This window comes from Trachurus japonicus, chromosome 3 (assembly GCF_045865225.1).
Source record: "Trachurus japonicus isolate A0001 chromosome 3, Traja_1.0".
Lineage (NCBI taxonomy): Eukaryota > Metazoa > Chordata > Actinopteri > Carangiformes > Carangidae > Trachurus > Trachurus japonicus.
This window is the reverse complement of record NC_140909.1, coordinates 19,912,925-19,940,673: the sequence shown is the minus strand read 5'-3', so window position 1 is coordinate 19,940,673 and position 27,749 is coordinate 19,912,925. Positions and strand designations below refer to the sequence as shown.

General features: G+C 42.0%; 2 protein-coding genes across 15 annotated transcripts in view; both read right to left on the bottom strand.

Moving 5' to 3' along the window:
- Positions 1 to 18,587, bottom strand: part of chd9 (chromodomain helicase DNA binding protein 9) — a 72,808-nt gene extending 54,221 nt beyond the window's left edge. For 6 of the 9 annotated variants that reach the window (XM_085765819.1, XM_085765796.1, XM_085765829.1 and 3 more), the window contains exons 1-2: positions 18,410 to 18,587; positions 12,244 to 13,972 (exon numbers count right to left, since the gene is read on the bottom strand). In XM_085765819.1, coding sequence (XP_085621945.1) covers positions 12,244 to 13,866 — 1,623 coding nt within the window. In that variant the 5' untranslated portion in view covers positions 13,867 to 13,972; positions 18,410 to 18,587. Of the gene's footprint in view, positions 1 to 8,300; positions 8,459 to 12,243; positions 13,973 to 17,568; positions 17,813 to 18,409 lie in introns of those variants that run through there. The other 3 variants (XM_085765807.1, XM_085765903.1, XM_085765893.1) reach the window with 3 other exon arrangements.
- A 1,786-nt stretch (positions 18,588 to 20,373) lies between these two features.
- On the bottom strand, positions 20,374 to 26,864 carry aktip (akt interacting protein). 6 transcript variants are annotated; one of them, XM_085765714.1, is made up of 10 exons: positions 26,728 to 26,864; positions 25,881 to 26,005; positions 24,641 to 24,855; positions 24,414 to 24,478; positions 24,166 to 24,266; positions 23,177 to 23,265; positions 22,720 to 22,818; positions 21,627 to 21,734; positions 21,415 to 21,475; positions 20,374 to 21,232 (listed from the first exon to the last, which is right to left on the bottom strand). In XM_085765714.1, the coding sequence occupies exons 2-10, from the start codon at positions 25,926 to 25,928 to the stop codon at positions 21,125 to 21,127; spliced, it is 894 nt and encodes a 297-aa protein (XP_085621840.1). In that variant the 5' UTR covers positions 25,929 to 26,005; positions 26,728 to 26,864; the 3' UTR covers positions 20,374 to 21,124. The 6 variants fall into 6 exon arrangements, with proteins under 6 accessions (XP_085621840.1, XP_085621859.1, XP_085621874.1 ...); XM_085765733.1 differs by having other exon boundaries at positions 24,641 to 24,852; XM_085765748.1 differs by having other exon boundaries at positions 24,641 to 24,849.
- Between the last annotated feature and the right edge of the window lie 885 nt (positions 26,865 to 27,749).

Below are 27,749 nucleotides of genomic sequence, written 5' to 3'. Positions count from 1 at the left end.
AGCCAACAAACAAAAACGCTGCTTGATAAACACAGTGTTGTCATTTTCACCTCTAACCTCAGCTGAATCTTTACCACAATTTCCACACTTCCTTCTTTCTTTGTGATTACTGAAATTACCCCTGGTCTACGGCGTTTCAACAAACACACCACAGATCTCATACTTATGTCTTCATTAATGAAACAGACTGTTAAGTTTAGTAGCAAAAAAATGATTAGACTCTAATTAGGTCTACAGCTACAGGCCAGTTTGCTGCCACGTTGGAGTGTGAGGCAGCAGCAGGGTTGATAAATGAAAGGAGACATGATGCACAGCAATGCTTCCTCAACCGGTTAAATACAGCACCATGCATTTAATGATCTTTTATTCAGGGCCGAGAGTAACAGTATCTGGGCTGAGCATGGTGCCCTCTAGAGGAGCTGCTGGAAGTCTAACAGAGCATTATTACTACAATCTGGCCTGCTCCACTGTGACCAGACAGGCATACTGAGCCAGACAGAGGCAGGGGGAAGCAGGGAAGCACAAGATGAGTGAGCACTACAGATGCAATGTCATTGTAAGAAAACAACAAAATTCCATTTTTATATTTTCTTCACATTTATTTACCAGGGCAGGTATAAATTCACTCCAGAGTGCTACCCTCCATCCTCTATTGTTGGCCACTAACACAAGCAAGGATTTACTCCCGCGCTGCCATGCTCGCGTTGCCTTGTCAGCAGTTCGCACAAAGTTTAGTCAAGTCCGATAACTGTTGTGGACCCAGCCGATACAACATTGCTTGCAGTTTACAATTTCTTTTGTGTGGGGGTCTGTGTAGGCAAACATACACACACACACTCATCTTTAGACCAGGTGAGTTCAATACAACAAATAAATAAACTGGATACAATCAACTCTCTGGTCCAGCTACTGCAGGGCCACGTGTTGCTACTGTGGTCACTGTTACTTTGCCAGGCATCTCCTTTCCAACAGGCTTTAACAAAGACAGCCCATTAGCTCACCATTATGCAGTCAGCTAATTGATTTGAGCTGAAGTTGAGCACAGACAGTCATTCCAGTATGAAGGTAGTTTTGTCTATATATTTTTTTGTACGAACAGACTGACAATCTGTGGGCAAATGTGCAGTCTGGAAACATAAACACCCTCCAATACAAAAATTTAATTTGTTAACTTACTAATATAACTGGCAAAAAAGAAATGGATATGTAAATGTTTTCAAATACAGACACTTCTCAATTAATTTGCAGGTGGATGTAAATCATTTTTGGACAAACATTTTTATAACAGTCAAATGATAATTTTGACTTAATGGATGTCAGATTTGAACTGACATGTCCTGGTATTTGATAGTATGTCTGTTGGTGTATGTTTGTTTCTGTTATGAAATGACAAATCTCAATATAATTGTTATTTGCTGATAATGTAGATTACATTATCATTACCAAACAGGCACCTGTTGCTATGGCAGCAGTAAGACTGAGTGAATGAAAGCAGATGAATGGATTTTACTATGTGATGATGATGAAAATAAAACAGATCGCAACTCTCCAACCTTTAAAGAGATAGCAGGTGTCAGCTTTTTAATTTCACGTGGATTGTCAGTATGTTTGCACAAATATTATTGAGACAAATCTACCTGCATATTCTTGCTACTGATAAGAAGATTTGAGTGCAAACAGTCCATGTGAAGTGTCAAAGAGACAGCATGTTGGACCTGGTCCTAATCTGGTTTGGACAGAAATGAACACTAGGGGGTGACTGTGAGGACAGAGAGCAAAAATGCAAGGGAAAGAGAAAAGCAATCATCATTCTGTGATCTAATTGTCATATGTGGATCAGTTTATTCTAGTTTTAAAACTAGAAACAGTTTCCTCAATTTCACTGAACACACACTAGAAAAATATCCACAGTGTCCAGCAGTGATATTTATATTAACCAGTATTCAGTTATTTCACCTTGTCAAGAATGTCAACAGCACAAAACCTGTATTCTAATAAATTTCCAAATGTTCATATCTCCAGATGCTGCAAACAAGTTAACAACTGAGAAGCATTTTGTACTAGTATGACTTAAAGTTTGACATTATTCCCTCTCCTCAACCGTCTGTATTGCCACTGGTTATTACCATTCATCACAACTGCCAAATCTGTAGGTGCTGCCACTTAGTGTTTCTGAAAGCAATGAGCTCAAGTGTAATAGAAGTGTATTTTGCAAAATATCCAATATACAACATTCACTATGGAGTAGAAATGTCACGATTACTTGTTTTCACAGTGGTAAAGTTTGGCAGAGGAAGACTGATCCCCTCCAAACAAACGTAGCGCCAGCCTGTCAAACATGCCGCGATGAAATTGCAGCCAAAGGAGGAAATATGTCTGAAGAATCATCACCTGCAGGATACCCACCTGGCTTTTTAAGCCGAGGTAAAGGTAAATACACAGTTAAATTACATTAATGCCCATAATGTAACACTGAATTGGTAGGAATTTAAATGTTAGCCCGTCATTTGTTAGAAAAAAAAACAATTAAATTAAAACATTTGAATACTTAAAACATTTCCTCTGAAGGATTAATAATTGGTCCTATATTAATAGATACTTTAAATATGTTGTTTATATAATTAGTAATGCAATTATATTTTGACAATATTTGATTTTACACATTCATAGTTCACACATTCATTAAAATTATTTAATATAATAATCCTAATAATAGTGATAATCGTGATTATTTCTCTAATCGTACCAAAAAAAATCTATAATCGTGACATCCCTGCTATGGAGGCCTTTTAATTCTTGTTTTGTTGAGGGCCTGATAATAAACACCACACAGCTTTCATGGTGCTCATTTTCCCACTGACCACTGAAAAACAAACTGTTGAGACTTGGGTTTGAGAGTTGTGCAGAATACAGCGTATAATCTAAAATTGGCTCTGTGTCAATCAGGCCCAATAACTGATTCTAACTAGGGCATCTGCCCCTCTTGCATCTTTAAGTGTCAGCTCAGAGGGCAGTCACTAAGCAAGATTTAAGGTGATATTTTAAGGGCTAGCACTGTGTGCATGCACTGGCGAGCATGAGCCAAAGTGAGAGCAAGAGGCCATCCATCCACAGAGGGACACCCTTCACAGTTTAAAGCCAATTCCCATGTTCTACAGCTCAGCAGTGCCAATGTGGATCCTTTCCTATTCAAACACACTTTACCACTCAAAAATACCAGGTCTCTTTTGGGTGAAATGAAAATACTAGCACACCTTCAATCTGTACAGCTATCACACAGTGAAAAATAATGCTCAACGAGGATATGTAAATTGTGATGATTCTGTCTCCGAATCAGAAATTACTCTGATGAGTAGGCTGCAATATGATCATAACTAATAGAGAAGATAGTCTACAGAAATGAGAGCCACATTATAACAGGCTTGTAATATGTATTGTAGGGCTGGGCGATAAAACGATAACGATATATATCGCGATATAACTTTACTCAATAGCAATATGAAACGTGGTCGATAGAAAGTCGATAGGTTTCATTCATTCATGTTTTGAAACAGCCAATGAAAACGAGAGTTGCGCCGCGCTGAACCACTGGCTGAGCCAACCAGGTTAGATTGACACAGCACAGGAAGACTGTACACAGCACAACAACACGTGGTAATGTTTGGGCTGCTGCAGCCTGGCGTCAGCAGCGGGACATCGCCAGTAAAAAGAGAGAGAGAATGAGTGTTGCCTCGAAAGAAAAAATGGAGGAGAACTAGGACGAGTGACCGCGAAAAGACGTGGTACGTCATGTTTACATTAACCCCGATTGATGGAACTCTGATACAGTACCGTAAACAACACTAAACTTTAACCACGGAGACAGCAGGCAGTCGGAGCGGCTCGAGCTCCGGCCACCGTCACACATCAAAGGGAGCGCAGTCACTGCGTAGCCACTCTGCTGCTGCTGCTGCTGCTGCTGCTGCTGCTGCTGCTGCTGCTGCTGCTGCTGCTGCTGCTGCTGCTGCTGCTGCTGCTGCTCCTCACACCAGAGCGACACTGTTCAGCTGTGCCGACCTAAACACTGGCCACTTGCGAGTCTTCCTTTTTCCGCCGGGTTTAGGCTGAGAATGATCGCTAATTAGACGGGCCACGTCAGGTCCGGGTTTTAATTTTCAAGTCCGTTTATAAGTGTAGCAGCAGAGAGATGGAGCAGCTCCTGTATGGGGAACGTGGCTCTGATTTAACTCCTGTCTGATGTAATGTTAAAGAACGCCTGAACCGTGGAGTGATAATGTCTGTAAAAAGACCCAGCTGTTGTACTGTAGTATATCACCACTCATGTATGTCTCTTGTCCAATCAAATTATTTGGTTGAAACTAACTGTACAGTTTTATTTATCTGAAACTGTTATTAGGCTACTCATTGCTTTTATATGTTAATCATTACATCTGAAATGTTCAATTTTTGACAAAAAATAAATATTTAAATGAGAAATAACCTTCTGATATCTTCAAATCTCACTTGTGAGTATGATGGAACATTTAGGCTTGACAAAAACAGTGACTTGAGTCCTATCGTGATCGATATCGACTGATATGAAAAAAATTATCGTGATAGGATTTTTTCTCATATCGCCCAGCCCTAATGTATTGTCTCTATTTTAAATAAATAAACTTAAATTGTAATATACTGAAATTATCCTTTAAAGTATGGGGTCTCCTCAACCAGACATACAAGATAACATACAGTATTTGTTTATTCCTTTGACATGAGCCTCAGGTAACTTGGACTTAAAGGCAGCACAGGTGGCTCCCAAAAAAATGTCAGTTTTGCAAAATGCTGTACAATTCATTTTCCCCAGAGGAATGAAATACATTTTATATTTTACATGATGTGTCATCAACAAAATTGTAAAGCTTCTTTGTTAAGCCTGTTTTTTTTTTTTTTTTACTAGTGGTTGTTTTGAGCTGCTCTCTAAATCAGAGATGGCACAGCAAGTCAGGCACCAGGCAGTGAAGTGAAGCTGAACTGTGCAAAACAAGCCGGATGATGCCATTCATTAATGGGAACATCGGTGCAAACTGAAGAGTGGAGCTGAGAGGAGGTCCCTCAGGATGTGAAAGAGAGAGAGAGAGAGCTGGACAGAGACAGAGAGGGAGGGATGAGGAAGAGGGGAATTCAGCAAGGGGCTTACTGCCAGACCTTTACAACTCCTTCATTATTGAAGCAGTGCAAAGGGAGAGCAGGGCCAATGCCTGTGTAAAGAGAACACACACAGAGACAGCTACGTACAATCACACACAAGAGATACAGAGCAGGTGTGTAGTCAACCTGCAGCCTTCAGGAATTGATGAAGTATAAGGATCTTTTTTTCCCCCCGTGCTCTGAATTCTACCTCCTGCTTAGTTTAAAGTAGATGTCTGTGGAGTCAATCTGCACTGGAATGGTAGAGGCCAGAAACAGACTTCCAACACAAAAGAGAAGATAATTAATTGGATCACCTCAACTCTGTATGAAGGCAATTTTGCGAAAGAATAAGAAAATTAATGATCTAGAAATGTGAGTTGGAAGGCTTGTGTTAGGAATGTTGCATTCAATCACACACATTTAGATAATAGACATTTATCCTAAAACAGGGGGATAGGTGATAAGATACATGCACAAATTTCACAAGGATTGGGTTATGTGACTATCCAAAGCTGCATTGAGGAACAAAAGTATATGCAGACTTACTAGACCAATTTGCTTGCTGAAAAATACTGGCAAAACAAACAAGGAATCTGATTATTATGAAAAGTTAATTGTCAGTGTTTGATCATTTCACTGACACAAGCAGAGACAGACACTGTACTCTGCAACAGTTTGGTGTTAAGACAGCCAGCTGTCAGAGGCTGGCTGGATTGTTTCAGGATTCTTAAATTGCTGCATTTCATCCAATTGATGCTGTAAATATGATACAATAAATGAAAAGTAGAGCAAACCATCATGACAGTCAGAGTGGCTGCTGGTCTGTGAGACACAGCAGACCAAGATCAGCAAGTGATGACAATGATATATCTTGATGAAAAATATATAAATATTGTTTATCAAAAAAAGCAACTTTGTTTGGAAGCAGGACCAGAAAAGATCCTTCAAATTTCTGTCAATAAAATAAAAATCTGTTGATGAGGACAAAAAGAGGCTGTATTAAACCCCAGATATGCAGTATGTGGTACTTTGGAAACTTACTTTTCTACCATTTTTATCATTACTTCATAGTTTCAGTTCTTCAGGAAATAGCCATTTAAGTCATTAACATTATCATGATGGCCGATTGCAGGAGAGGGAAGACGGAACTGTTGAAACACATGCAGACAGTAAAAAGTTTTTTCAACCATTTTTAAAAAAATGTTCTTGTTTATTTTTATACAATTCAAAACTGAAAGGGACAACGAGGAGTTTCTATTTGGTTATAAAAAAGTCTCACGTTAATGTGGATGAATCTACGCTACCCACACTTGTTAATGGGCCCATTTTCGATAAATATATCGTTTTGTCTCTGTCGTTATTTTGGTATTATTAGTGGTGGTGGAAATGCTGGGCGAGCCGACCAGCGTTTCCTTACTTTCGGTTTCGTGGCGAGTCATGGGAATAACGCAGCCGAATCACCGTTTCTGGTCGGAACTACGACGGTATGTGATCGTCTTCGAACCTCTGACTTTAATTATTGATGAATGAAAACATGAGTCCGTCTTGCGCCGGTCAAAGAATTTTACGGTGCGCGCGGAGGCTCATAAATGTAGTGTGAAAACGCTTCGCTTTTCCAAAACTCCTCGTTGTCCCTTTAACTACTTCACCACGGCACCTGATAAACTCCTAAAGTCAGAAAATAACCTTTTTGGGATGATATCCTACAATGGAAAATATCATATGGGAGTACTTCATAAGCACTGGGGGAATTGAAATTAGAGAGACCAATACACACACATCACTTTTCGTCAAATTTGAACAGGCCCCAATGAGTTTATCTTTCTCAGATTTATGCTGCAACAACAATGGCATTACAATTAAATTGGAGGGAATGCATTCCACAGACAAGGGAGGGTATTCTAAATGACTGATTTCCTCGTGACCTTAGGTTACACCAGTTTGACCTTGTCCGTCATGCTTCTCCCTTCACATGGTTATCAATAATTGGAAGTATATGTGTGGGTATCAACTATTCCACATACCTGAAGACATGATGCGTAATGTGAATGTGTATGTGTATGTGTATGTGTGGTGGTTGTTTTTATTTGATTGACTGGTTGATTCAGTTTATTTTAAGCATTAAGAATAGAATAGAATAGAATAGAAAAGAAAAAAAAAAAACGTAATGGTTGGATAGTTGACCATTTGTTTTTAGTACATACCCATCATGTCCTCTCATTGGTGCATTACAGTATTGCTTCATTACTCATTCCTGACCCCCTTTCCTCTCATTTGGCAATGGAGGGACTTCAGGTAAGAATAATGCACTCTCACTGGATGTGAGGATGGTCTATCCGTATTGACAATCTCATTGGCACTCAAAATTTGATGCAAAGTGGTGTGTATAGCTCTCTGTAGTATATCTCTGCAGCCCCTCCTTCCCAAGAAATTTTGTCAAACACAAAGTTTTTGTGAACCTGTTTGACAGTTCCATAGCATGTCTCACTACACAATGAGTAACATACAATAACAAAGTCTCGTCTTACAACGCTGGAGTCCATGGCAACTAGGTAATGACTTCCTAATGACACAAACCTGTTTGCTGAACCTACAAATCAGTAACCAGTCAGCCAACCGTCATCTCTGTGAACAGCATGACCAACATTAGATTCTGTCAAAGTCAAACTGTGGCACACAGACCACCGTGAGTAAACGGAAACAGAAAGACAGATTTAAGGTTCCTCTAACTTTAACTACAGCTAGATTTATTAAAGCTTTACTTAATATTAAGATGTTTTACTTCAAGATTCTCACCGACAGTCTCTTGCTCCTATCAGAAAACAGCAACCACCGTGTCAGTTATAAACACAAGGGCAAAGAGGTCATTACCCTTTAATGTCTTTTCTAATTTCCCCTGTTGCACCCTTCATTAAGCCTCATTTTTAGTTTTCGTGTGGTCTTCATCAAACGCAGGTCTTTGTCTGCTCAGAGACACAGAGGTTGTCTCAGCTCCCGGCTTCCCCCTCTGCGCCAGTCAAAGGTTAACACAAGTTCAAGGAGGCTGCCAAAAGTCACAACCAAAAAGCCTCACATTCCAGTCACAAACACAAATGAAAACCTCCACATCTGACCACTGAGCAAGCACTCACCCATCCATCACTCCTGAAAAATACTCAAGGCCATTTAATCCATAGAGAAGAAGGCAAGGGAAAGAAAAGACAAACTGAATAAAAGAGCATACTTTAAATTCAGACCTACTGTGCAGTTTGGGCTGGCAGCGTTCCCACATGCTCCTGACACAGTCAATCCAAGTACAACTCCCTCCTCCCTCTCCTCTCCTCTCTTAGCTCCTCCCCCCACCTCCTCCTCCTTCTCCGCAGACCCCTCCCCTTCCGCCCGCAGCAAACACCGCCTGACTTCCTGTTTACCCCTGACCCTTAGTTACTCTTTGTCCCGCCTTCATCTGGCAGGCCTCCAAAACAGACAGGCAAATGAGGCCGGATGCAAACACATAGAACACTTGACAGAGCGAGCAAGAGAGGGCGGGGGCAAGGCTTGGGGTGGTGTGTATGTGTGTGTGTGTGTGTGTGTTTGTCTGTGTGTCTAGTGTGTGTGTGTGTGTGTGTGTGTGTGGGGTGGGGGGTGTATAGATGTTGAGGGAGGCAATCAGGGAAAGTGTGTGAATGAGACAGCCTATCACCATGTGACCACAGAAGCAGCAGGTTTCCCAGGGATATGTGTGTGTGCTCAGAATGTGCGTGTGGCACATAGTGGGTGGTGGGGTGAGTGCTGGGGTGATGCATGGTGTCAGGTTTCAGGGCTGATTATGGCACTGCCTGCCCTGTCTGGTCGGCTGGTTGGCTTGGAGTTATATAAACTTCCCAGAGGTCAGTAACCAACAAAGCTAGCATGTCACCCTGACGCAGCAAGCACACACATATACCCGAAGTTGCTCACTGGCAACACAGCTCAGGAGCCGCGGCAGGGTAGAGAGGGGTGAGCAGTGACACCACGTCAGATAATAAATCTAAGCCAGGGAGGCAGGCCGGCACGGAGGAGGCACCTGGTCAGTGTCACTGCCAGAGGGCCTGTAGTGGCCACAGTAGCCCATCAGCCTTTTGTTTGATGAGAATTACCAACAGCACTGTAAGAACAGGACAAAAATGTGGTAATCCTTAAGTATCCGAGCAGCAAGGCAATGAACCAAGGGCTGCAGATCTACCATAATATATTAAAGTGACATGGCAAAAAAAAAAAAAAAACACTAACTAGAAACACAAGAAAGAGAGCAACTTAAAAAACTGAAAACTGATTTTTTTTTTTTCTCCCGGTCTAGTCTGTAGTCAAATCATTAATACACTCTCTTGTTTCGAAGAGTGCTGAAGACATATCAGTGTAGACCAGCTGCACAATACAGATTTTACCGTAACCAGTTTTTGAAGTTCAGTTATGAGTATGCACACGAAGGTGATGGACCATGTCACTTTTGAATTGATGATGCCTCATCTGCTGCGAAAGGGTGGGACAAAAATCAGGCTGGTAGACACCCTCTTTCAGTTTGAGTGTACCGAGGAAAGGGCGTTTTGAATATGCTGTTGTTGCCCCACACATATCTGAAACCAGTTTCCTGTTTGACTTTGGGGCATGGTTTAATTTGTATCAATATGTAGGTCTATCAAATGAAAATTCACACACATTTAAATGAAAAAAAAAAAAATTAAAAAGAGGCAAAAAGCAACGCTCCCATTGAAAATAAACTACGACTAGATTTCCAAAGATGAAATTCCTGGAACATTTACGTATCCAAAATCAACCAACAAATCAAGTCTGCACTTTTGAAAGACTCCTGTTCTGTGCAACTTTTTCCAATCTATCCTTAAACCTTAGGAATGGATCATTAAAAAAAAAAAAAAAAAAATATTGCAACATATAATTTAATACATTTTCTGGAGAACCAATTGAATGACTTTTTATTGTCAAGATAAAATGACCAGATGGAAAAATCTGTTTTTGGCTGATCCATGTCGCACAACCATTTCGTCTGCCACTTTAACATGCACAGATATTTTAAAGATATCAGTCTTGAGTTCATAACTAGTCACAGCAAAAAGACTGACTGCTGACTCACTTGAGTACACGCAAGGATTTCAGAGTGGCATGCAGCTCAGATGGGTCTCACTGGAGTGCTTGATGCCTGCAAGCTTAAACTACTTCCTCACAGAAGACACTTCACAGTGAAATAAAATGATTCATGTGACAGAGGAGAGTTCCTCACAATCTGTTCATTTAAATTTAGATCCATTGCAACAGGGCCCAAGACATTATTTTTACTCAATTTAACCTCTGAATACAGCAACCAAATTCTTGAACCACGGGTGCTCAGCACAGCTGCAGCTGACCATTACAACCATTGGAAATCCTAATTAGCCACATTCACTGTGGGGGAGTGAAGAGTGGGCAGCTATCCCCTGATGCCTTGCCTGTTCAGCAAACACACTATCAGCAGGCTCTTCACACATCAGTGCACATGAATAGCACAGTCAGCCTGTAAGCATCAACACAGGGCTGGATGTTGACACAGACAGGGAGAGGCTCATGCGTATGGCTGTGGTTCACGGCCCAATTCAATCAAGGACCTTTGCAGATGGGCAAATAGCCTGTGTGGATGAGGTCTGGTTTAGGCAGACTACCAGTTTTGTAGTCGCCTGCTGCCCATTGGAAGATTGTTGTGGCATTAGTCAACAAACAGGTTGTGTTTTGGCTCGTGGGCATGAGTTTGGTTGAAACCGATTACTGTAACATAGTTGATCATGCCTTTGTCACCCTAGGATAGGTGCAGATACAGAGAGGGTTTGGTCGTGAAGAGTTAAGACAATGTCAAACAACACTTGTGTCAGTTCCAGTGAGCCATGAAAAACAGAAGTACACATGAAAAACAAGTGTGAATTATTGACATCAACATGTGCTGGGGTTTCAGATAATCAGTTTCTGCTGCCTTCAAAACAAATATGTTCACACAGTTTCTGAAATAACGTTGCTGAAGTCTAACACAAAATGTTACCAAAAAGGAACACACACAAACGTGAATGTGCAGAGTGCAGACCACGATGAAACGTCTGCTGCTTTGGCTGCTGGTCATGTGTCACTTGTGGGCCAGGAGGCTGTGTAGATGCTGCTAAGTTACCAGCCAACTGAGGTCCAGGAACCGCCTGAGGCCTGTTACAGCCAGCTAATGCATTCTCACAGCCTCCCCCTTCGCTTTTTTTTTCTCACTCTCGAGCTCTTCCTCTCCTGTCTCTTTCCCTCCTTTTTCCATGAACTACTGCTTTCTCCATCTCCCAAACCCCCTCCCCCTCCCTCGAGTGCTTACGACTCTCCTTCACCACGCTCTTTTCCACCCGCCCACTCTCTCACACGTGCACATGCACTCATACACACACACACACACACACACACACAGACACAGACACACAGAAGACTGTGGCAGCTACCACAACAGCATGCAACCTCCCCCACACTCTATCGAGGCAGTGTGCAAGTGCCTCTGGCTTGCCCTGACCCACATCTTGATATAGCCCTAAGTATGCTTACAGCTAAGTCCTGAAGACACTCCTGCCACTCTTAGCCTAATCAGGCCTGACCTGCTGTCAGCGCACTTAGCAGACCAGGCTGGACGGACCATTATCATTTTCAGAGGGCTTTCAAATGGCTCTAGGTACCGCCTCTCCACCTTCCCCCACTCCACCATTGATCGCAGGTCTCCTACTAGACAAGCACATGTTCTATCTGGGGTAGTTGGTTAAACATTACATGAGTGACTGAATTCTGTGCCATTATATAGTGATACTAATTCTCTTAAATTTCAGCAAAGAAATGTTCCCCATTAGTATTGCAAATATTAAGTGTGTGTGTATTAACCGTCACTATCATCTCTTCTCCTGGGTAATCAAAGCTGAGAGGAAATGGGGCCCAGAGTGCCCATATAAATCAGAGTGGAACAGAGAGAATATCACTGGCTGAAATATTCAGCCATGCTTATGTAATACTAAAAACCAAAAGGAGTGATGAATGAAGTTTATAGCTTTGTATTACCTTCTCTTCCTTGTACTCAACAGGTGGTGGTTTCCTGTGCTCATGTCCCCCCTCCACAGTGGAATTGGCCCAGGAACAGTTGGAGTCATCCTGTTGGCTGAGAGCAGCCTCCAGCTGGGGCAGTAGGTCAGGCAGGAGGTCAGGAGGCTCCAGTCCCTCCAAGTCTTCTTCCTGAGCGTCTGATGTCAGGAGGCTATCACCCAAAGCTTGGTATCCATTAGTGTTGATAGCCCCGCAGCTCTGGGGCTGCTCAGAGGGCAGCTGGCTGGTCATGCTGGGGTAGCAGCTCATAGACTCACCAAACATCTCAGATGACCTGCAGTTTCCCTGGGTTTCCCTGGAACAACGTAGGGCCCGGAAAGGACATTCTTCTGCTGCTGCCTGGCTGACTGGGACCCTTGTGTGCTGCTGACTCATAGCTCCTGTGGATGGAAACTGACATACTGTCCCCGACAGCTCAGGCACTGTAGACGTGAGGGGTGCAGTGGTGGTGGTGGGCCCAGATACTGAGGCTGCGGACATAGACTGCTGATTGAGACTGGGTATTTCTGGCTCTCCGGGGTAAGCGGGGTACTGAGCCGGTTGGTATGCAGTAGCAGAACTGACCGAGCACGTGGGCAGAGAGTGAACCATAGATGATGAGTGCATCGCGAAGGGCAGGTTAGGGTCTTCTGGCCCCGATCCAGTGAAGGCTTGGCCCCCCCTGGTCAACTGGTACCTACCATGCTGCTGCTGGTGTTGTTGTAAGCAAGGCCCACTCAGAGACGCATTTTGACTATCTAAATAAGACTTACTTGGCAAAGCCCTTGATTGGAACCTTGGTCCCCCTACATTTAGTTGGTGCTGAACCCGCTGCTGACCGTGATGAACTTGTTGTTGGCTCTGACCTCCCTGGTGAAAGGGAAAATTGTGATGCTGCTGTTGCTGCAGGGGCATAGTCTGTGTGTTAATTTGTTGGTGCTGGTGCTGGTTTAACAGCTGTTGCTGATGACTTTGCTGTTGTTGTTGTAGCTGCTGCTGCTGCCTTATTCTGTGCTGCTGCTCTTGTTGTTGACGGTGACAGGGGTGGTGTTGTTGCTGTTGTATTTGTTGTTGTCTGACATGAAGTTGCTGGTTGTGCAGAGGCGGCTGCTGGGGCTGCTGCTGATGACAAAGCTGTTGTTGCTGATGCTGCTGCTGCTGCTGCTGAGATATGGGGTGGTACATGTTCCCATTCTGGTCTTGGTTGCCCCACATTGGACTGCTACTGTTACAGAACAGCCCATTGGATTGGGGTACTTGGCTCATGGCGGCGCTGTGGTACTGGCCATGTTGCTCTGGCATCATACCACCACCTACAACACTGGTGCCCCCAGGACCAGAAAATGCCTGCCCTGTGGGATTCTGTGCTTTAATACCGATGTAGTGACCCATCTGTTGACTGTAGTTGGGCAGGACTGGTTGGGCAGAAACTGGTGGCATTATTTCTTGGTGCTTCCCTGAACCTAACGGCTCCACTTGGAGGGGTTCAAAGTCAGCACTGAGGTTTAGCTCATCCACAAGTGATGGTGCTGAAGGAAACCCATCCTCATCCAGCCCATCCAAACCTCCAACAAAGAGACTAGGGTCATCAAAGAAATCCATGGCAGAGCCCCAGGGGTAACTGGAACCTTTGGAACACCACTGGATCCAAGCTGGTCCCAATGAGCCTCACTTTCTACAGTTACAGCATGTCCAAAATGTTGAGTCCCTGTCCAAAAAGAAAAAAACAACAACGTAAATATCAGATGATAAAGACTGCATAGTGTATGATCTAAATAAAGAGCAGATCAGTTTGCAAACACACTTCAAGATAATCATTAAATGATTCCAGTGGAAACTCCACCACAAAAACGGGCAAATGAATTATTTTTAGACTAGTCTATCAAGTTCTTTTTTCCACACACCATGTCTTTTTTTGTTGTTGTTAATCATCAGTTTCTTCTTAATAGAACTACAAGAAAATTCCATCCAGTGTAAGAAAAAAAAAAGCTTTCAAAAGGCAGGTAAGGGCTAGGTCTGAAGGGTCTGGGAGAAATTTGGTTCTGTCAATTATACATCAGTACTGGGCTGGCTTTCATGTGTGCAGCAAAGCAGCTGGTGCAAACCAACCGCCAGCCACCAGCAGGTGCTTCTTCCTGTACCCCCTTCCCTTTAACACACACACACACAAACGCACACACAAATGCACCTCAACCCCACCCCCCACACCCACAACCAATGAAGCTGCCTGCCCTGCCGCTGCAGAATGTGTGGGAGGTGCAGACAGCTGATAGAATTTCAACAGCTAGGGACAGAGGCAGATGAGGCCCTTTGAGAGTGTGCGTGCGTGCGTGCGTGCATTTGTGTGCGCGCGTGCGAGATAGTGTGTGTGTGGGTGTGTGTGTTCTGCAACCACAGACCAGCGGAAGATGACAGAAGCTAACCCAGGTCAGTCATTATATGCTGACTTGCTATGCACCCAGGCACACAGAGGCACGAATAGACACAGACATTTCTCCAGTGCCTCAGTCTAACTTGCATGGGATACTAAAGTGGTTCTCATTTATTTTAAATACAAATCATTAGGCTAATACGTGGTTTAAAAAAAACTGTTGTTTGTACTACTTTTCAAATTACAGTAGGTTTTGCTTGTGGTGTTTCTCTCCAAAACTACAGCACATGTGATTTTGAGTCACAAGCCAAATAAATTATTAACAATGACAAACACTGAGCGCAAGTAAGTGGTTAAACACCCTCAACTCACAATTTGAGGATGAACAATTATGTAGCCTATTTTTTTTACAATCTGAGTGAATTTGAAAACTCAAATATTGTCTTAACAAGCATCAGCAACATGCCCATGCCGTTACACTAAAATGTGATTCAGGAGTTAGGGCAGGTTACTGATGATCCCATTTGCCATCTTTTCAATATCTAGACTGAAGCAGTAAATCTGGCCATGTGGCCTGCTTGGCCCATATCAACCAGTGCATGCTATTTGTATCACTGTTGATTCCATTGTTTTGGTTTACAATCACTCATTATCTGGCAACCTTTCCAGTCCCTGATAGGTTGCCAGTCACTAGGGCTGACAGTCATTCATACTCACAACTCACAACTATGGGCAATTTTTCGCTGCTAACCTGTATGTGTGTGGATGGTGAGAAGAAACCAAAACACCTGCAGAAAATCCACACAGCCTACGGGAGAACATTCAACCCCCTCACAGAAAGGCCCCAGCAGGTGTCGGCAGGTTTGATCCCAGAAACTTTTGTTCTGAAACTTCTCTGAGTCAGCATGTTGTCCTGTTTTCATATCTATCATACTGTGGTTGAGTCAGTTCATGCAGCGTATGTGAACTAATTCATGAATTTCAGGAGCTAAAATTGAATTAGACTAATTAGACCAGACATATGATTTAGTTTAGTAGAATATTTTAAAGTAAATAATTTTTAGTGTTGACCAGAAATTAGGCTATCTCTTCAAAACAAGGGACCAAGCACTGCACTTGACAGTGCTACAAATCAAATTAATTTCTGTCAGGTGTGAATTAAGTTTTATTTTCAGTACTTCATCCCAAATGTTAGCCTAGAAATCTAGACGCACCCTAGCGGCAGCAAATATATTTGCTCCGTAGGTGGGTCTAGGAACGAGCCATAGGAACTTTTTGAGTCTCGAACACCGATTGTGTTCACCAATCACAGCGCTCTATCTGTTTAGAGAGTCGTTGGCGGGCTTAACGCGATGACGACATACATTTTAATTGGTTTGTCAGGCTAACGACATCCTGCTCTTTGCTCTGATTGGTCGTAGCGCTACCCTATTGCGTGCAGAGGCAGTTTGAAAGACAGCCTTCATCCCGCCCCCTGGATTGAGCTGAGGTCTACCGGTCGTTTCCAGACTATACATTTTAGTGATATAGTCTGGCTTGTCAGGCTACCCAAATGTTGTAATTTCAGTTAAACAAAGCCTTATCCAAACTCAAAACATTAACTGAGCAAAGGAGCAAAGAGAAGTTAGGCCTATAAAATTACCGTACTCAGCTTTACTGGAATATCACTACACACAGTTCCTGCTAAAGCTCAGCCTCATGCGAACAGGTATGTAGCCTACCATGCATATTATCACTATCCCCACCAATCACCATCAACGGCTTCCAATATAAATGTGTCCACACAGGCATGAAGCCATTCCTGTTTTCAGTTCAGGCTGTACTTCCAGTTTCACATTCACCCCAGTGCTTTGTTAACTGTCCTGTTGATTGGGGAGTCATGCGACTGCCCTACAATGAGGCATTCCCGCTTGCCTATATTCACGGACAACATAACGATGATTTCTTTCATATTGTCAACAAGCTAAATGGGAGGCATGTGAAAACATACAATACTGCTTGGGCAAGAATTGGGAGAGTAAATGTGCATAATAGCCACATTGGAGCAATTTAAGAACAATAGAAAAAAAAAAACTACCAATCATAAGAAAGTGATATTACACAATCTCTTAATCTAGTAAATGGCTTTTAGAGTAAATAACAGGTTGTTTTTTTGTTTCTGTACTTAGTTATCTTCGGGATAATTATCCTGAGCTTGGACTGACACTTTTTGGGTTTTTTGTCAAACTGCTGACAATGTAAAAGTCTGAATCACAGCTGCCCTCAACTTGAAGGCTGAGGGAAAAGAAACAGTCCACTGAAACTGGATTTACAACAGTTGGAAGTGATGGTAGATCCCATAACTGCAATGTGTTGTGAAAAATAATACACGATTAAATCACGTTTGCCATGTGCCCTGAATCAATACAGCATGTTCCTGAGCCTGCTAATCAAGCCACTGCTAACAAACGCCCCCGGCCTAAAAGTCCAAAAGCACACCACCCCCACCTCTCCTGTCTCTGCCGACTTCCAGCTGTTTCCTTCATTATCGTGACGTTGTAAGCACCATCCAAGCACGTGCAACTCGGGTCCCATATCAACATGAACTATGTACAAGCAAGTGTCCGGAGGTCGCCATTGAAGCCAGCTGGATCTGCTGTCACACAAATGGCCACTTCACGCAGCACAACACCAAGCAGTAGCCTAGAAGCTAAGTAAATATAGAATATGCCTTATTATCTCCTGAGGTAAAAAGTTAACCATGTTGCACAAGTAACTAAGTAAGTGTTGCTGTGACTGAAAGCGCATTTCATTTAGTAGAAAGAAAGAATTATAAAATGTTTAAGGGTTACAACATGGCTACAGTTGTGCCATGTAAAAGTAGGAAAAACATCGTCGCCGCGTTATATTTTATCAAGAAGTGATTACTACGATGAAATAGACTCGGGGCTCACCACAGAAGTCGGCAGCATCCTTTTCATCTTCACCCAGTAGCTAATGGCTTCAACTCAACTCCTGCGAGCACGCTGTTTGAGAAGCCGACGAGGCGGCAATGTGTTGCGCCACTTGAAGCACAAGTGCTCGCCAACAACAACAACAACAAAAAGAATGCACCTGGACATCTGGTTTTAAATGTAAAGCGTAAGACCCGGGGTCATTGAGATAAGTCACATGCGCCCCGGGCCAAACCTCCACTTTGGAAGTCACTGGATTCAAAAGGTGTCGTCACTACCGTGACGTTTCCTCAGTGAAGAAGAAGAAGAGGACGGTGTGGAGGAGGGGGAAGAGGCCGGAGATGGATGGAGAGGTCGACAGTGATGGTGTCCATGATAATACGACGACGGTGTTTTCGACCGACTTTCGTCCGCGTATTTGATAAATTGGTGGACGGAGCCTATGACTCTGCCAACAGTTACCGCGTCCACATTAAAGTACGGTGCTGAGAGAGTGAACCCGGCCGGTCGCTGTCAGTTCAGGACCACCATGGCCGAGAACCACGGTGGACTACTTAGAAGTAGCGCACGTTTTCATTGAGCCCGCAAACTGTTAGAAAGTATAGCTTTTGTTGTTTAAAAAGCCAAATGACGGAAAACACACGCGGACAAGTATGGCAGGACAAGTCATAGCATATCTACCGGGAAGATACACACTCAGCAAGGCGGTGTGTCATCAGACAGCTGAGGCGAGCCTCACTAACTGACTGTCAGAAATTTGACAGCTCCTACCCTGAATGAAACAGAACCCCTCTAGTCTAAATCGTCTCTCAAAATAATCTAAAGACGTGCTGTTCCTTACCTGAAACGATCCCTAAAGCGCAACTCCGGGCGTCAATGTAGGTTGAGTGTTATCGGCGAAGTTGTGACTGTGTTGTTAGTTGTACTCCTGCTGGCGACCACGGCACAGCGGCTCTACCGCTGGTGCTGACGTGACTGTGATAACACCACATTTGCATATTAGTGACCTGCTCTGTGATTGGACCACCCACAAATTGCCACAATATCGTAGTTTAATGCGAGATTAAACACCGGTTCACTCTCTGTTAGTACTTTTGTTGCGCTGCCGGCCCAAGTAAGGACCGCGGACCTTCTGGTTAAATCATTTATTCAGCCGCAAAATCCCTATGTTGACAGAGTGCATAAGATGGCCGCGTTCAGGCCAGAGCCAATCCGGAGAGGTTTTACTTTAGCACATGGAGCGGAGTCTCTACTCAATGCAAACGTGACAGGAGTGGGAGTGCCCCTCCCCACTGTGGTTACATACCGACCTCTGGTGGCAGATCCAGTGACATACTGCCTTTAAATTCGCTTATACCACTTTGGAGTAGCCTACTGTCCTAAATACAGCTTTCATACCAAGAAGATTTATGACATTTAATCTCTTGAAGCACACGTTACATATTGCTAATTTGATTTAATAGCTTTTTTTGATTTAGCCTAATCCAAAATTGTTTAAAAGTGAGGGACTATAATACCAATAGGCCTATGAATTAGGCTACTTTATTAATCCCCAAACAGAAATTCATTTGTCTGTCAGCTCATCTACCATTTGCAGAAGAATTAAAAAGTCTGATGGCAGTGGGTATAAAAGATCAAAGCTAAATAAGATAAAGATAAAGCCTAAGTTCAGTACATAACCCTAACCAACTGACCCCAGGAACCATGCAAGTCCCTGTCCCTGGCTCTATTTTGTAATAAATGTATATTCCCATAACAGAAAATAATGTCATAATTATCCTTCTGCAATATGTGTAGGACAATGTGGAATCTAGTTGAGCTAAGCTACTACTACCAGTATGCATTGTTTGCCTATTGGTCAAACATGATGTGATGAGGTTGTCTATCTTCCCCGGGCCTTTGCTTGTGGTTTGTTTTGCTTTACACCGACGACATGCACCACATATTTAATATGGCACATAAGCACCCTCACGCACCACTGACATTCATTTCCGCACCCCATTGTGTATATTTAATTTTTATTTCTTTCAATAAACTTTATTGCCTTTATTCACGTAATGTGTGCTTTTCCGTGGTTTGTTACGGCCTCAGAGCCAGTTCTAACAACCTTAAGGTAATTTGTGCTCTGCTTTAGGGGTTTAAATTCAGTATTAATTATGACATACTTAAGTTATACACAAGAAAACAAAGTATGATTTGACTGAGCATTTTATTGATTTCAGAAAAAAAGCAAATATATCCCACATGATCTATGCAGCAATGTCTTTCATAAACTGGAGCAGGAATTGTTCCATATTGAACACATTAAAACTTATGTTTGAAGATGCCAAAGGCCTGAAAGACAGTGTGTACAAGTACATTGCACATTTTGTCACATCTTTTCCTTTTGCAGCTATAAATAGATCTAATATGTTTCAGCACCATATGAGCTATCATAAAATAGATAGGTAGAGGTTCTCACACCTTTTTAGAATGTCACACCTCATCCACATCCTTAGTTAGATAATATTGAAAGTAGCCGGATAGTGTGGTAAAGTTACTTTGGTCTGGCAAAACAGAAAAGGGGTATTCTTCTAGTGGACTTGATCTCTATTTTGTGCTGCTCAGAAACTCGATAATAACTAAACCTTATGAAAATACATTTCTTTAGACCTATATTGGAGTCCCGCAGTAACTTCTTTGACATGTAAAGTAAAGATCTATAAAGATGCTTAAATAACATTTGGAGAGAAAATGAACCAAAACATTCACTTAGAAAATCCAAGCAGTCATGTCTCCCTAAGTCAAACCTTACCACAGCAACCATTATTTACACATCAAACCTTTAATAACCAATAGCCAAAGGTACATAAAAACATTCAAATGATTTAAAATCAGACCAAATAAATGAACTCATTTAGCATCTCATTTAAAACCATACATGGCTGCTCTGCTTTATATATATATATATATTAGGGACTATGTAAGACAAGAGAGGACAGACAGTAGAATTAAAAAGAAATAATCTTCCAATAAGAAACAAATATAAAAGCATGTCAGCCTAATTGGGTGTTGGGAGAGGTGGTATTTAGGATGTTTCCTTCACACAGCTTTTGCTGTGACATTCCACGTCTGACAAATAAACAGTCCTGAGCCAGTTTCAGCAAGTGGTACAGATCATGTAGTTCCACTATACTCACTGTATGAAGGCAAATTGCTTTGCTCATACTTTTCCGCTCCGTTTGGGACATTATGTTATCATCTAGCCCAACATGTGCATGGATCCAAAAATCTAAATGAGAAAGCTCTTTGTTTGCATCACAGCCTAAATGATGTTGCAGAGACATCCATATGTCATCGTTGATTTACACATGATACAAACGTTTTTCCTTATTCTAAAGCTGTTTGAGGAGATGCCTACAAAGCTTTTAAAGCCGAGCAATAACGTGGAGATTTAATATTAAGTTCTCCCAACTGTTTCAAGGATCCAGTTCACAGAAACAGCTGAGGCTTGCCAGTGGCCTGGCATCCAATGCTTGTGCCTCCCTCTAGTGGCCACTGCAGCCGCAGTGCAGGTTCAGCTCTGGGGAGGACTGTCATCTTTGCTGAATGGCTGCGTCGATCCAGGCTTCACCCAAGACAGCCCCGAAACCTGCGTTCCCTTGTGGTGATCGTCAGGCCGTCTCTAGGGCAACAAGGCAAATTAGCAGTTACATAATAGGAACAGCTCAACCAATCAAGGTGCTCATAGCCCACACTTTCTTAACCAAATCCTTTGGGTTTTAATCTTAGAGAACTGCAACAGACTTGACTTTTACTCATTTACAACCTGAGACAGTTAACTTCACTACTTTTGTAAAAACTTACTTTGTATGTGAACATCCGCTCTTTTGCTTCCTCGTGAACAGCTGGGTTCCATGGAGAGAAACTGTAACCGATAAAAACAGTGGCACAGTGAGTGTTGCAAACATACATTTTTTACCCTTCACAGTTTCATCCCGAATGCACATGAAATAACAAGTTGACTGACCTGTAGTGGTCAGAGTTGTGGAATTTAAAAATGGAGACAGTGTACCAACCTTATTGCGTAGGGATCCTCTATCTTGGGCTGGTCAAAGAGATGACTGTTGCATAGTCTCACACTGTCCACCACCTTGCTTTTGAACAACTGCACATCCTTTTCATATCTGAAAAAGAAAAGAAATAGTAATGTTTCTACGGCAATTCAAATCACAGTAGACACTTAAGACTTGTAGCAAGAAAAGCACAGCCATAACTGACAACAGCTAGAGTTAATTCAAAACACTAGGGTCCTCTTATTGTAATGGTCATTGACACATTAAATGGAGTCAAGAGATCGTTCGCATTAACTACACCTGTGCAGTTCATGCTCCAAGTTAAAGGGACAACGAGGAGTTTTGGAAAAGCGAAGCGTTTTCACACTACTTTTATGAGCCTCCGCGCGCACCGTAGAATTCTTCGACCGGCACAAGACGGACTCATGTTTTCATTCATCAAGAATTAAAGTCAGAGGTTCAAAGAGGTTCAGTTACCGTCGTAGTCCCGACCATAAACGGCAATGCGGCGGCGTTATTCTCATGAGCGTCCGCGAAAGTGAGGAAACGCTGGTCGGCTCGCCCAGCATTTCCACCATTAATTAAAATAACAAAATAACGATAGAGACAAAACAATATATTTATCGAAAATGGAGCCATTAACAAGTGTGGGTAGCGTAGATTCATCCACACATTAACATGAGACTTTTTTTTATAACCAAATAGAAACTCCTCGTTGTCCCTTTAAGTGTCCTGTTTAAAGCCAAATTCATAGAAATACAAATATTCTGATTTATGATTTGTTCAACATGACACAGTAGGTGTTGGTCATTTGTAACAGTATTTACCAGCACAATATAGCCAGAAGCTTATTTCATACAATTCTGTCAGTCACATTAGCAGAAAAAAAAGACCAAAGATTTATCATGTCCGACTTGCATTTAAATTGTCTCTAGCTTTAAAATCATATGCAAATATGTAAAAGATAAAATACCTGGCCTGGAAATGAAGAACATTTTCAGTAAGCTTCTTTGGCAATATTTCAGAACAGAATAAGTTACTTGTCGCTAAAATGTGTCCTCTTGTGCATTTGAATAAAAACAAGTCAGACACTTACAGAACTGCAGCCTCTGGGTTGAGTGGTTCTGTGGTATTGATCTTGTAGAAAATTGTTCGTGCATACATCAGGACTTGCCAGATGTGGTTGTGATTTCGTCTGGAAGAGCACAAGGAGATGACAATATTATCAAACCTTTTTGCAAGGAACATGGTGTGTTTCTTGACCAATAATAAAATCAAACACCAGATCAGGTTTATTTTCAAAGATACTTTCACACCATGTCATACTGCTTATTTTTTCATTGTTCTTAAATAGTCCTTCGGGCAAATTCTGTTAAGTACAACTTTGCATACCATGCCCTGCTAAGTTAACAGTGTGTGGGATAGACTTTCTAAGGATGAACAAAAATTAATTAATTAGCTTTCACTAAAATTTGCATTTTTTTCAACTGAAAAACCACAGTTTGAAGAACATGGGAGAGTAAATGACACAAGCGTGGGAATAGGGACCAGACCTCCATTTGGTGAAAGCTCTTCTCACATCAAGCTCTCCAGACACAGGGTCAACAAGAGGATGGAAGACTGGGATGTCAAATACCAATTTCTAAAATGAAGCACAAGAAAGAAATAGTTGAAGGTTTTCCCACTTCTCTCCCCTCTCAATAATATTTCATGAATGTTAGGTTTTATTATTATAGTTTGATTTACACTCAGTACGTTTACATAACGCTTGAGAAAACCGAATTATTTCCTTAATCCGACTATAGCTGGACAACTGAGCGCATGTAAACGCGTTAGTCCGACTCTGATTAATATAATAATGCGATTGGAATTCGACTTTCTCCGGCATGTATATGCCTTAATCTGAGTTTAACTAGACAACGCATGTGCACATGCTCCACACCCCCCGCACTGGCGTAAGACCCCGGAACAAAAACATCCAAGAAAGCCAGTCGCAGAAGCTATTGTTGTAGCGTTACGGCATTCTCGTCTGCCTCTCGAAATCACCATGACCACGAGGGATAGCGTGTACCTCATCTGCACAATAAGTAACACGCACATTACATACGAGATGAACAAAACTGTACGATTAACCATCTTGCTGTTGTTTGAAAATGCCGGTCTGCCGCCTAGTTAATAGGTCAACTGGAAAAGGGGCCGTATTAACCTGCTGAAACGACGCATTACCGCCACCTAGTGTTGAGGAGGAGGACACGTTCCCATCAAGTTATTAGATTTTCTCAGTTGCATGTAAACTGGGACAAGGACAGAAGTCCGATTAGACGCCAAAATCGAATTTTGAGCATAGCTTGATTAAGCTGGGCATGTAAACATACTGACTTTTAGATAGATCTGAAGTGTTTCAGTGTGATGTTCCACGGGGAAAATATGACTGAACACATGTCCCTGCGTAACAGTTCCAAAATCTTTAAGACGTGCATCATTTCTTTAGAATTTGCGGCCTTGTAAAAAAAAAAAAAAAAGTCAATATTTCATTACTCACAGGGCACTCTCCATCCGGATAGTTATCTGGAATATACACAGTGAATTTGAAGACTCCGTCCTGGTACAAGCCATGTCTGATGAATATGACCCCAAACCACACTAAACAGAGGGACACATGATATTTCAAAATCTTCACTTGTTTGCAAAAAATCTGAACTGAAACAAATTGAAACATTTCAAATTAAGTAGGTCTTACATGAATGCAAATATAAAACATTAAGTGCTTTAGTGTGAGAGAGTCCTTACTTAGTGCCGACTTGTAGGATGGTTGGACATAAATTCCTGGGAGTTTCTGCTTAATCACTAGTGTGCTGCAAGTCACATGGCAATATGTTAAATCAATACAAAAAAGGGAGGAAAACATGCATGCAACATGTTTCATTATTGGGTTAATTAAAATAACACAACAAATACCAATGGAGTAAAGACGAATCAATTGAACTTTTAATTTCTTGTACTGGACTAGTACTTACAACTCAGCCAACAAAGAGTACTCCAGGTAAAAAGGACCGTAGGAGGCATGTGTGCCATTGGCTGACTGGGCTGGAGCGCCCAATGATGCAGGCTTGGTAATGGGGGTTGCATTCTTAGGAATGGGTGGAAGCTGCTTTTTGCTAAAGGTCAGCCGGGCTGGACTGGCTCTCTGCTCCCCGTGTCCGCCCTGTTCCTCGTTGTCAGGTCTCTGCTGCTTAGAAAGAGAAATATAACAGAAATGATTGGCCAAGGGAAGGACCATGTGCCGTCATCAACATCTCAGGTTATGACCCAACTGGTTTGCAGCCAGCAGAAAACAGTGTCTAGACAATAGCATGCTCTCAAGTAGAGCTGTGATGGATAGATCTTACTGATGCTTCTGGGTAGCTGTGGTAGTGTCACTGTACACTGTATTGGACACACACCATGATGCCAGGAATGTGTCAGGAAGCCACAACGAATGTTGCTGATTAATTCTGCAAGTATGCCAGGAATGCTTGCAGTGAATAGTGCATTAATACAACAGACCTAGTTGGTACATTCACTGATGTCAGACTTGCCCCCAGTATGTTTTCAAAAATGTTCCTGTGAATAGGCAGGTAGAGGAATAAACTCACACAAATGCACAAAGTAATACAGTTTGCCCCCACCCTACCTCACCAGGATTGCACCAAGATGCTACAATGCATGCTCCCCCTTCTAAAAATGACTAGTAGACCACCCCCAACTTGAGTATAATGTTGTTGTTATAGTGCAAACCATCCCTGCAAATTCTGAGAAAATGTACAAAAATACAAAGCTGTGGAGAAGAAGTCTAGGCACAACAAGCTAATTTTTGCTGATAGATCTGATTCTTGAATCTAAGTTACAACTCTCAGGTAAAAGTTCCCAAATTCCAATCTTCCACCATCTTAAGACCTTTGAAGAATCCTTTCCTTTGCCAATATTGTCAGCCCACATGTGATCTCATGTGTACCCACCATAGTGGGCACAACTATCATGTTATTGAATGACGCATATTTAACATGTTAAACACCAATATCTCATATCCCTTGCTGAGAAGAACATTACTGCCATTTGCATCCGATTTCAGATGAAGTCTTTCACAGACTTTCATATATTTGGGTACAATCTAAAGTTCTATATAATATGCCTTCCACGCCCAGGATTTAACTTACTGGCCACTGACCAACTTTTCAGATCCACTGTAGCCAGCACGTTGCAATTCAATGCGTTTACCTTACGACTTGTGTTGGCAGACATGCTCCAGAAGGGGTTTAAGTTCATTACTCATCCAGAGGTTCAGGTTGGTGTTCCTCCGTTTATGAAGGTCCCACGACAACTGCTGTCCAGGCCATCAACTGCTGTGATGGAAAGAAACACATGTGAAACAAATGTCCGCCCCATACAAACAGTTTGTAAACACAATGCACAGTCAAGCATCCGATCCAATGTTTAGCTAATGTCATCCACCAAACACGTATGGTTTCAACTTGGCGTTCATTGTTAAAATATCTTAACAGCACATTGACAGAACACAAAGTGAGAAAAGTTAAACAGCTAGTTCGCTCCAAACGAGGGAGTGTTTGGGACATTTAGCCTCATGCTAACCTAGCTAGGTACTGGAATATGCTAACGTAGGCTATTTTGTTGTTGTCGACACTCAAAGTCTTTCGTATAGCTACTGCTAAGTTTTGTAAAGTGGTTGTCGGGAGCCGTGTTTTCATTTCAGTAAAATTAGCTCATACTGTCGGGGTATTTCTGGCAGGATATCGAGTTATCGTGTCATTCGCCAAAGCCTGAGGTTACAGTGCTAACTTAGCAAACGTTAACGTTAGGGAGCTACGGTAGGTGGGCAAAACCAATGTGATTGTAGCTGACCGCTGAAAATATGACCAATTAATTCTCCAACGTATGCAAAAAGTCAATGATAACACACTGACGCTGTGTCAGCTGCTTCTTTTCATCCACTTTTTTATGACATCTTGAGCATTAGCTGAATAAGCTACCTTTGGTGTTGCTAACAACTTGATTATCCCTTTAAATTTAGCCTTTGCACGCAAACAACCTCAGTGGCGTGACTCACCGTATTTGCTCGAGATCTTATAAATGTTCCTTTAACAGATGCGTTGACGCGTGTCTCGGTATAATTTTCAGGGAAACTAGTCTCTGTTGCTCGCCATTCCGTTGGGTGGCATTCCTGCTAAGTTGCTAACGTTAGCTAGCTAAATAATTTGACAGACACAGAAACCGGAGTTCAATCTAACGAAATGAGGGGGCGTTTCGGTGTGTGAGCTCGGATTCTCATTGGTCTACAGGATGAACGTTCTCACAGCTGATTTGTTGGTGCTTCCGTCACGTTAAACCTGACGGGACAGTGGTTTCTCTGTCAGACAAAGGTCAATAGTGCCACTTTGCTATGTCACATAAATTATATTTTTTACTCATGATAGGATGCTATTGTTCACTTTTATTAATTCACTCGCTGTACTCGGGGGGGACACAATAAGTGAGCGCACCAGCATGCAAAATGCACTAATTGAAAGAGAGTACAGGTAATAATCTTCCATTGATTACAGCTGTGGGTGTGGTTATTGACGATCATTCTGGCATGTTGACAATGTTTTCATGAATTTGGCTTTAAAAAGTTAAATTGCAATTCAAAGTGTGTAGGTCTATCTGTTTGTATCTGTTTAAATTCTGCCAAAACTGACAAACATAGGCTATAACTAGCCTATTTGATTACCGTAATGAAATGTTTTAGTTTAAACATACTGCTTGTTAAACCTGGTGGCCCAAAGAATCAAATCTTTATTTTCGTGTTATAGAAGGTTTAGGAGTTGTCACTAAATTCATTCTGTAATATCAATATCTTGAACCACATTTCTTTCTTCAAATGAAATCAATTGAGAATAATGTTTTACTTTACTGATGTTAAATATAGCAATTTTTCTCCAGGATTATGTGGTCTTTCAATGGTTGTAAAGAAAAGCTTTCTCACGGGCTCAGTTAAGACAATCTGTAAAACAATTTTATATTATCTGTTAGGTTGTGACATAGGTTAGATATAGTCCCCTTAAAAGTGTTTGACGGCACACTCTTTTGGTG

Coding starts and splice junctions, on each gene's coding strand:
- aktip (XM_085765714.1), bottom strand. CDS start 25,928: ATGAACTTAAACCCCTTCTGGAGCATGTCTGCCAACACAAGTCGTAAG. Junction 22,819..23,176: donor AGAGCTTTCACCAAATGGAG/GTCTGGTCCCTA, acceptor GTGCTCTTCCAG/ACGAAATCACAACCACATCT. Junction 21,476..21,626: donor GAGGATCCCTACGCAATAAG/GTTGGTACACTG, acceptor TATCGGTTACAG/TTTCTCTCCATGGAACCCAG.